The 11209-nt window shown below is 34.4% G+C and overlaps 1 protein-coding gene across 1 annotated transcript; it reads right to left on the minus strand.

Moving 5' to 3' along the window:
- Positions 1-58: 58 nt before the first annotated feature.
- LOC112008729 (uncharacterized) lies at positions 59-2275 on the minus strand. Its single transcript, XM_024041059.2, has 2 exons — positions 1381-2275; positions 59-805 (listed from the first exon to the last, which is right to left on the minus strand). The coding sequence occupies exons 1-2, from the start codon at positions 2241-2243 to the stop codon at positions 166-168; spliced, it is 1503 nt and encodes a 500-aa protein (XP_023896827.2). The 5' UTR covers positions 2244-2275; the 3' UTR covers positions 59-165.
- Between the last annotated feature and the right edge of the window lie 8934 nt (positions 2276-11209).

Genomic DNA, 11209 nt, shown 5'->3' on the forward strand with positions numbered 1-11209 from the left:
AGCTTGTATCCCTTCAATTTCTTTTGTCATAAATTTATAATGAAACTTAGTGCCAAGTATAGGAACACTTTTCTTTAATAAAAGAAGTAGAAATTTACAAAACGAAAGCAAATATGCTAACAAACCTTAAAATAGAAATCTGCAAATTTCTTCTAGTTTTCTTAGCTAAGCAATGTTAAGATGAACAATTTCTCTAAATTCCAACCTCCTAGTCTCACTATAAAATGTTTTGTATTTGTTTGGCCAATATGTTAACCAAATCCACCCTCTTATCTCCCACTCCATAGTCTTTCCTATGGCACTTTTGTCCACCTTCCAGCACACCCTCTCTCCATACTCATCTCCAGCAAAAACCACCCCTCCTTGCCTAGTGAATGGTCTGTATGCACTTGAGTATCGGTCTTTAAACCAAGCTTTAGGGTTAATTAATGAAATCTTTGAAGGCTTGGAAGAGAATACTTCTCTTCCATCCATGCTATCATGAAGAAACCAATTCAAATTTGCACTATAACCATTAACCGATTCCTCGAATTTCCAAGGCTTCAAGCTTATTGTCATGGTCTCTCCAGCCGATACCTTGAGTCCAAAGTAAGAATTAGGCGGATCAAACCCGGCTTCTATAGTTTTTTCTAAGCCAATCTCTCTTTTTGGGTTCTCAGATGACTTACTCACCGAAAGGCTTAGTACGTTGGTTTGAAGAGTTGGAGTGAGTTGCAATGAAATTCTTGAGGGAAAGTGCTTTTCTGCTGCCCCAGCTCCTCGTTCATTCATGAGGGCCTCACTCACAAGTCTGATAATGTCACACCTGTTACGAAAGAAAGACAGGCCTCAGTTGGTCATATTACAAGCAATGCAAGAACAAGCTTAATTAAGAACTGTTTCATTAGCATTTTAAAGTTACATTCTTTCACATATTATTCAATAAAACTTAGCACAGACGTTGGCTTTAAATGAGAATAGAAGTACTTTTAAATGGCTAGAAAGATTAAATTGGGGCTTGTCTGGTTTGGGTTTTGAAGGGGTGTTAAATTGCTTTAAGACCCTTTAAACTCTTTTGGCTCAAATTGCCAAATATTTTGCTTTTTTCGCTGAAGAGTAAATTTTAAGGGGATCCAAGCTGAAATTTGAAACTTTTAGGAAAAAAGTTCTATAATTCACTGCATGCCCATGCTTTATCAATCCAAAATTTTAAAGCATTATCCATTGTAATTTGTCAAACACTCAAAAACCTGGAAAGTTTTTTTATATTTATTTTAGTTAAAGCTCTATATGGTAGAAGTTCTACTATTAAAACTCTAATTCCTGCAGAACAGTAAGCTTAGCTAGCTCTTCAAATATCTTTGTACTAAGAATTGAAATATACAATGAAAATCATCATACCTTATGTTATCAGTGTTCACTATCACATCAACCCACCTCTCTTGAATTACTACTTTGTAATTGAATTGGATTACACCTTCAAGTTGGTTGTAAGTAAGAGAAAATTGCAGTCGCTCATCAACAGAAGGATTGCTCGAGTTTTCAACATCCATGGCTATAACAGGACAATATAAATGAATCTTCCATAACCCAAATGTTGAAAGTGCATAAGAAAACAAAGGTGATGGTGTTTTGAGGTAGCAGTGGGTGGTTTGTTGCTCTATAATCCAATTAGTAATTGCAAGGTTCAAGGACCTCATCCATTGCTCTTCTAAATTTGATCCTAAGAGTTTCATGAGCAACTTTATTGCTTTTCTTGACTGACAATTACTTGCCAGCTGATTTTTTAGAGTAATAAGACACCCCGAACGGAGATCTTGGGGAGCTTCATAGATGCAAATGAGGAATAATAGAGTGAGAAATGCAAAATTGAAAATATCTTTGAAGTTGGGAATAGAATCTAGTTTAGGGAACTTGAGAAGGGAGTTGTTATTCTTGTTATTTGAACCATATTGAAGCACATCTTCAACAAAATTTACCAAGAGGTTGGACATGGTTTCCTCATCTATCAACTTTATGGATTTAGAGTTGAGCTTGAATGGTTTTGAGGTCCAAAGACAGACAGGTAGATTAAAATCTGCATTTATAGCAAAAGAGAGATCATTTCGGGATTGGTTATATTTGGCTATTGAGAGATTGAGGGATGGTTGGGATGAACTTGAGGAACATATGCATAGAGACATTGAATTTTTTTTCCATTCAGTGATTGGTGGAAGGTTTTGAACCCAGAAATATATATCAGGAAAGGCACAAGGAGCGGCCATAACTAGTAGACTAGGTAGAAATCTCTTTCTTTCTCTGCAAGGACTTGTGATGAAAAACCTCGTATATATAAAGGCTGTTTCGTGAATGGAAGCTATGCCTAGATTCTAGTAGGGAAGAAAAGTCAAAAGTAAAGCAATATAATTAGTACATGATATACATTGAGAAAGATACTTGGTGAGATGGATGGTTGTGCAAGAAAATAATCAATTAGTATCATTCTTTTATTAAAACTATAACAATATGATTGAACCATGAGGATAAGCTTCGATTTTAATTAATTGATTCAATAACAACAATGATCATCTGCCTATTGCAACTTGCAGGGGTAAAAAATCAGCAACTAAACGTAACCATGATGTTTAGTTATGGCATGTTTGGATGTTAAAAAAAGGAGGGGGAGTAGAGTAGAGGGAGGGAGAGTAATGCAATTACCTTGTTTGGAAGTTTTTTAAAGAATGAGGGGGAGGGGTTTGGAGGAGATTGGAGGGGTTTGGACTCCCTCTAACCCCCCAATTTTAATTCCCCCAAATTGGAGAGATTTGGAGGAGGAGTAGAGTACATAAACTATTAACCAAGTAAATTACCTAATTTACCCTTATTATATTAACAAAATTACACAAGGGGAAGGGCTAATTATTCCCTTCCCCCTTACTAATTTTAAAAACATCCAAATAAGGTGGAGGTGAATCATTCTCCTCTACTCTCCTCCCCACTACTCCCCTTCCCTCTACTCCCCTCTACTCTCCTCCCTCTCTAAACTTCCAAACAAGCCATTAGAGTTTTAAATAGAGAACGGAAATTCCTCCTTTTTTTTTTTTTTTTTTTTTTTTGTGAAAATATGAAATGGAGGATTAGGAAAAAAAAGGTGTTACATAATACCTTTTGAAGTTGTTAATCATGGTGATTCTATAATTTTTATTTAAAAAAAATTGTTAATCATGGTGCATTAATAAAAGTTGCTACATCAGTTGCATTGCCGGTTAAAACAAAATGGAATATTATGTAAAAAATTATGAAAAATTGTGGCAACTAAAATCACATGTATGATTATTTCCCAAAAAAAGTTAATTTGTTCATGAACTTTTCACAGGTAATACAAGGCATGTTTGCTGCCTTAAAATTAATTGTGACATGCCAAATAGTAATGGTGATTGGCCTAACTTTGGTTTGATTGTAGATAAAGATCACTAGAGAATGTCGTATTCCTATGATTCTCACCCTTTATATAGGATTCGATTCTCTACTCCGTGCCTCCCCCCTTGCCTTCTATGTGACTATGTCTTCCCTCCACTTTTTTAATGGAAGTTTCATCTCACCAGAACTTAAAAATAATACTATTAACTCTTATTTTTGGAGATACTCTTAGTGGAAAGTAATTAATGGCTTGGTTGGAGTTGACTCTATTTGCTTTTGGACCAATGACTTGGGGACCTTATTGACAGGGGCGAAGCCAGAAATTTTGGTTTGGAGGGGCCAAGTTGTGATGCAAATATGTTATTTAAGACAAACTTTTACACATACACATATATAAATTAATTTACCAAGGGAATTTATCATCTTCTAAATTTTAATGAGTATATAAAAGTCATGTATTTTTTCTATTATACATGTACAAAAATTTATCATTTTCTATATAGCTTAATTTGTTAAACCTCTTAAATTATATGATTTTAGTATACTTTCTCTTTCTTTTAAGAGCACCATTGAAATGACTCAAAATTTGGGGGGCTAACTTCAATTTTTACATGCTACATTTTTTAAAATGTAAATTATATACATACTATAAATTAATTTTTTAAAATTTTGGGGGGCTCTTGGCCCCCCCACCCTTGTGTGTGGCTCCGCCACTGCTTATGGACGAAGCAAGTGAAGTGGAGCAGTGTGTAATGAGTGGAATGGAATGGAGCTATATATTTTATGTTGGTGCAAAACACAATAATAATGAAAATGGTCATGCTAATGAGTGCCCTTAGGCCATTCATTAATAATCCATTTTAGAAAAGTTTTTATACTACTTTTATGGGAAATGAAAAAAGTTGTTAAAATATTAATTACTTTTTTTTTTTTTCATTTCTCATAAAAACTTTTTTTAAATGGATTATTAATCAGTGTCTTAAGGGCACTCGTTAGCATTTCTCTAATATTATTAATTTAAAGAGAAAAATTATACATCTCTATTTTACGGATATGGTAATTACTCTGAATGGTATGTCAAGTAGGAGGATCCAAGAGGATGATTCATTTCCATTTTTGATACCTCCACCCTTCACCTCTCCTTTGTGCACATATCTAACTTAATATCTGAGACAATTCAAGTTAGCCCATTAATTACCACAATTAAAAAGAACAAAATAGTCTCTCTCATTTTCAATGTGGGATTAGATATTTTCACTAACTCCTCATCTTCCCTATTCACTCTAACATCTTTATTGTGGGGGAAAAAAGCCCAGAGCTACTTAATGGGCCCGGGACACGCTGTTAAGGACTATTGTATTTTCGAAGAGTAACAGGTAGTTGGGGCGGCCCATCTAAAGCAGGAAGCCCAGAAGTCAAGGGGGAGTACCGTCCGAAGAGGTCATCACTGGTCCGAAGACGTCTTACTCCTCGGCCACAAATAGCCTTGATCAAACAAACGTGTGGAAGGTCCGAATAATCTTCCTAACAATCCCAACGATAATGACAAGTCCTGGGTGGATCTGGAGATGATCAGAACTAAAAAATATCTAAAGGAAAAGCTGCTACCACCGCATTTAATGCACTGCAACAGCTTTTTTGGCCGCATTTATGTGGAGAAGACCCCTGAACAGTGTAACCTCGGCTACCGCCACTCACAAAGAACTAAAGTAGACACATGACGTGACATGCACTTGAGTAGATACGCAGATGAAGAACAGGTGGACGATGGAGATGATAGGAGAGGATGCTATATAAAGAAGAAGGGTCCCTGATAATAGGGGACGGAGGAGAGAGAGAAAAAAGAAAGAGAAAAGTTTTACTGCAACTCTGAATGTTATAATCACTGTTCATTTAATAAAACATCTCTTCGGACATACATTCATGGAGTTGTTTAAACATTAGTTCATGTTATCGTCACTGCAAGTATCCTAGCCAATCATTATTCACTTCATAACCAGCCTAGCTCTTTCGCCCACTCTCTACAAATTTATTGTCCTGGGTTCGTTGGCCTTTTGACCCATATCTTTTGGGCTTGGGCTACAAAAACCGACCCTACATTTATATTTATGTTGTAATATTTATTCATTTTAATTAATTAATATTAAAATGCTCCAACATTTTATTTGTAAGATTTGTAGCTGCCATCTAAAGAAAATTTTTTCTTAGTGAAAAAAACAAATATAAAAATAGGTGGTGCCAACATATGCTTACAACAAATAAAAAACAATACGATGGAAAATAAATTAAAACAGATTTTTCTTAATAAAAACTTCTAAAAATAGCATCAAGTTAGAAAAACCTCTCAGTATAAGTTAACAAGTTTATAAGCTGACAATGCATCAAAAGCAAGCTCAAAAGACTATTTGTGTATGAAAAGTTGATCATAGAGGATCAATTTAGATATACCAATTATGTCATTTAAATGATTCAACTTATGGTTAAATTGAAATGAAAAAATATAAAAACTCTTAAAAGTGGCTCATGCCCTTTGCATGTAGAGGCATGGAGAGTCTTGCATGCAGCTTACAGGAGTAAAGTGACCTCCCCCTGTGGTAAGGCTAGTCGTAGTAATCCCCCCCCCCCCCCCCCCCCTAAAGAATAAAGAGTGGGGTTAGAAGGTGTGATGGCGGATGAACTGGAAGAACTGTGGAAAAAACTAACCTTTACAAAAGATGAGGATGAAAATATTGTGTTGGCGAGTAATAGCACGAGGGCTGCGAAGGAGATCGGAAAAAATTGTGTGGTCATGAAGATACTCACACAACGCACTATCATTCTAGATGCCCTAAGGAAGAATTTGAAGATGCTCTGGAAACCAAACAAAGGTATACAGATTTCTGAAATTGAAGAGGATTTGTTCCTTGTGGAATTCGGAGATGCGAGAGACAAGAAAAAAGTCATGGACATGTGTCCTTGGAGCTATGAGAAGCAACTGATACTTTTAGTTGGAAGAGCGATGTTAAGGCTACTATAAAGTTTACCATATAAAGTGTACAAATTGATGTGCCGATTTCTAAACACAAAATAAAAAGTAAGATATTTATTTATTATTATATTGATGTGCATGACACCAATTTTATTCATTGTCATGTTAGTTTGCAAACCTTTGGTATTAAAATTGATTCCATCATTAGACATCACAAAGAATCATTATCAATATCCCAAGTAATTTTCTTATTTGAGTGATGTTAGCTATAATACAAAATTTACTATATAGACTTTAAAAACTCATGTCACTTTTTAAACACATAACAAAATAATAATTTAGAATTCTATTTCTTATGTTATTGATATTACACTAATCACATTCATTATCATATCAGTTTATGCCTGATTAAGAAATCTCAAACGTCCTAGCTATTTTTATAGTAAAATTAATAAAATTAGAACATTTTTCCCCACTAAAAGGCCAACTCTTCTTGGTTTTATTTTTTATTTATTTTTATTTTTTTTATCTCTTTGGCTATGTAAGCGAAAGTGATGAATGATGAAGTGCAATTATCTGATATAATCTGCAATATATATTAATTGCTAGTCTGTTTCGTGAAGGCCATTAATCTGTCACGCCCTAAAAGTCTACTTCATTCGAGTAACCTAAAATGATACCATACATATTCAAGATATTTCTAAAGTTGTATTTGGTTTACTACTTCATTGGTTCAGTGATGGAAATAGATAAGTTATTAGGATTTAGGAATATATTGGTAGCCACTAGCCACGAACGCAACATGCCATTACCATACGTGATTTCCAAGAAGCATTGATTCCCTACCAAAAAAGTCTATACATAGAAACTGTTTGTTACGACTTACGACTAAATTAATTAAACCATGCAGGTGGAGTTGCTTTGCTTTCCTTGCAAGATAAAACCTTTTCCATTTCGTCAAAGAAAACATTTTCTACTAAGAATGAATGATTAGATACCCAGAGCCTTCTAATTTTTTTGGGAATCAAAATGTTCATTTATCTTCCTTTTCAGTTTTCAGCTACCATTTTCTTTGATTAGGTCAAAGAATGTTAGAAAAAGGTTCGCATGGGGCATAGACGTATAGTATGTACTAATCTCTTAAGACATTGAATACACGCATAAATAAGCCAACTTTGATCTGTTTGGCTTTGGCCTAACTTACGGTATCCATGCCAGTATCTACGCGTCCTTTTCTAATGTGAATATTTGCTAAAACATAGCTTTATTCGGATTCTTCTAAGTTCAATCACCAATCTTAATACGCTACATGAAGCCGAAGGTGTATGCTGGAAACTTGTGGATCAATATGGATGTATTATATGTATCTAGCTAGCTTATTGTTTTTTATTTTTTATTTTTTTGGCCTAAATCAGAAGGGAAAGAGCAAGTAGCACTGTCTTTTGAATAAACTTAGTTACAGTAACAATATCTTGTAGGTGCAGCTCATTAGATTTTTCCATTGAACATAAACACTTGAAACAAAAGTATGAGATAATTAAGAATGACAAAACTGTTTATTAACCTACATCATAACTAGTATTAGTAATTTTGAAAATTTGAGTACCGATAAAACCGCCGAATGATTGAGAATAAGGAACTAGAGTTTGTGAAATAAATGCTTGTAAGGTCAATTTATGTATAATTCATTTATGTACAAAATAATTCTATTCTCTTAATAACAATAAGTAAAGATGCGCAGTCAAATTGAGTTTAGTACCCTAAATATAAAATAAGACCAAAATCCCCTTCTTTTTGTGTTGATCATTTAGAAATATTATTATTAGATACACTCCCTTTCTCAATAACGTACGGGTCCAAGGCAGTAATGCCCATAAAGATTGGCCTACCAACTGCCCGATCTGACCACTTTTTTAACCCAAAGAGAAACGACCACGCTTTAGCTGAGAGTTTGGATCCAATTGAAGAGAACAAGGAAGTGGCCACAATTAAGCTTGCCGACTATCAATAGAGAATTAGTCGAGGATACAACAAGGGTGCAAAATCGAGAGTTTGTCCTAGGGGACTGGAAAAATTAGGGCAAGAAGAGTCTAAAAGAGTGTTCTTGCTTATGAAAGTTTGCTTGTAATATTGGCAGAAGTGTAGTTACATTCTTAATAATATACGTGTTCATTTTGATACTTGATTTTACTGATTCAGTCTTCCCATTGTGAATTACTTTCTTGTTTGGTAAATTAATTGTGACAATTAGAGCCTTGGGACTTTCTTAGAGAGCCCAAGTGTTTTTGACCCCACACGACTAATTAACATTAAATTATGCAGGTGGAGTTGCTTTGTTTAATTACTTAAATGCAAGATAAAACATTTTCCATTTCGTCAAAGAAAACATTTTCCACTATAAATGAATGATTAGATACCCAGAGCCTTCAAATTTTTTTGGGAATCAAAATGTTCATTTATCTTCCTTTTCAGCTACCATTTTCTCTGATTAGGTCAAAGAATGTGAGAAAAAGGTTCACATGGTACAGACGTATAGTATGTACTAATCTCTTAAGACATCCAATATACGCATAAATAAGCCAACTTTGACCTGTTTTGCTTTGGCTTTGGCCTAACTTACGATATCCATTATCCACGCGTCCTTTCCTAATGTGAATATTTGCTAAAACATATAGCTTTATTCGGACTCTTCTTTTCTTTTCTTTTTTGAGAAATTATTTCCCCCCCTAAAAATAGAAACAAAGAAAAGTAACAATAAAATTTAGAAAAGCACTTCTTCAAACTGTTTGTTTGTAAGGGTACTAGTTAATACTATGTGGGTGTGTGTGAGCTTGTTAGTAGAAGTAGAATTTGATTATCAATTTTAAAATTTTCAATTTACTATATATCCTTATCTTATTATTAAACGGCTTCCAATTCAGATTAAACGACTATAAAAAAAATTGGACACCAAAAAGTTCTTTATTCTCTTTCTTTTTTTGATATAAAAGAATTCTATTCTCTTATATAGCTAGTAAAGATTCACAGTCAAATAGAGTTTAGCACACGAATAAAAAATATTACTTACTAAATACACCTGTGGAGTTAGAACTTAGAGCTCAAGACTCTATTTTTGAAGAAGGTATTTGGTATCAAATGATATTATATTAGCAGAATTAAAATTCAATAAGTGTGAGTTATATCAGGAAAAAAAAAAAAAAACTAATGCACTAACAATTGAAAGACATGTGTTAGCGAGTAATTATTTTTACACACATGTATCTTGTTTATGTAATTTTAATACGAATGACGTGTTATCATTTTATACAAAATATTTTTTTTCCATTTTTGAGGAGTAACCATTCGGCCTAATTGGCGGATGGTAATCCAAACCCTTCTTTTAAGTCCCAGCAGATTTAAAAGTTTAAACCAAAACCCATAACTTATTCTACTAAAATCGAAATTTTCATAATATGAGAATGACGGTTCATAAGATAATCTCAAAATTATCTCTCCTAGAAGATCATGTTCACGTGTCTCTATGGTGAGTGATCTTATCGATGTGGATAAGAAGTCATGGGATTTGGATATTCTTAAACAGGTTTTTCTTCCTTTTGAGGTTGAAATTATTATGGGAATTTCTTTAAGTAACCATATGCCTGATGAGAAACAAATCTGGTCTGAGACTGCAAATGAAATATTTCAGTTAGGAGCGCTTATAAGATTGCTTTGGAGATGCAGAGATCTGATGTGGGTGGCTCTGTTTCAGATGGTGGTAGTCTACGTGCCTTTTGGAAAAAACTATGGAAGTTTCAAGTTCCTCATAAGGTTAGACATTTTGCGTGGGGAGCAGCCAAAGATATTTTTCCAACAAAAACCTAGTCCATCAGCATGTGATTGTTGATGATATATGTGAGGATTGTGGGCTGTATGCTGAGTCTCTGTTTCATTTGTCAATGGAATGTCCTAAAGCTCGTGAAATTTGGGGCTTAACTCAGTTTTCTCATCTAATATCTTCAATGAATGTTCAAAGTTTTATAGACTTTTTGTGGTATATGGTAATGGTAGCTAAATGGTCAAATGAGAATGTGGCCTTGGCTGTTACCATTGTTTGGGCTTTATGGACAAATAGAAATGAAACACAGCATGGAGGGATGAGGAAGGGTGCGAACCAGATTTTTCAGTGGTGAATTCAATACTTAGATTAATATTGGGCAGCTTGTATATATTCTACCTGTGAAGAAGTCTAGTGCAGTAAAGAAAAACTGGGTGCCTCCTACAGGTTTAAATTACAAGGTGAATGTGGATGGTGCTGTGTTTTCAGCTCAAAAAGCTGCTGGAGTAGGTGTTGTAATCAGAGACAATGAAGGACATTTTATTGCGAGACTTAGTAAGACGCTTAATCTTCCTTTGGGAGCGAGGGTGACTCTCTCATCATGATCTAAGCTTTGTGTGAATCTGCCCCAGCATCATCTTCGGTGGCTTCTTTAGTTTATAGAATTGCTGTGGCTGCTCATGATTTTCGGAGTGTGAATTTCTCCCATGTTTTTTGTAATTGAAATATTCGTGATCATTTGTTAGCTAAACATGCTTTAAACATTATTGTTTATTGTGTTTGGATTGGAGAAAGTCCTTATTTTTGTTTTATTGAACAGTTTTTTTTTTTTTTTTTTTTTTTGAGAAACAACAAGCATTATATTACGCAAAACCAGCTAATTCAACTTGGTAAGAAGGCATTACATCCGGTGAAACATCTTCCATCCATATTACACAACTTGTAAAATTAGAGGCTAACTTTGCCAAATTGTGTGCTACTGTGTTGCCCTCTCTCTTAGTATGAGAGTAAGACAATTTTGTGAAACCAGAAGAAAAAGCTAAAGAGTC

The sequence above is a fragment of the Quercus suber genome, unplaced genomic scaffold (assembly GCF_002906115.3).
Source record: "Quercus suber isolate HL8 unplaced genomic scaffold, Cork oak 2.0 scaffold_86, whole genome shotgun sequence".
Lineage (NCBI taxonomy): Eukaryota > Viridiplantae > Streptophyta > Magnoliopsida > Fagales > Fagaceae > Quercus > Quercus suber.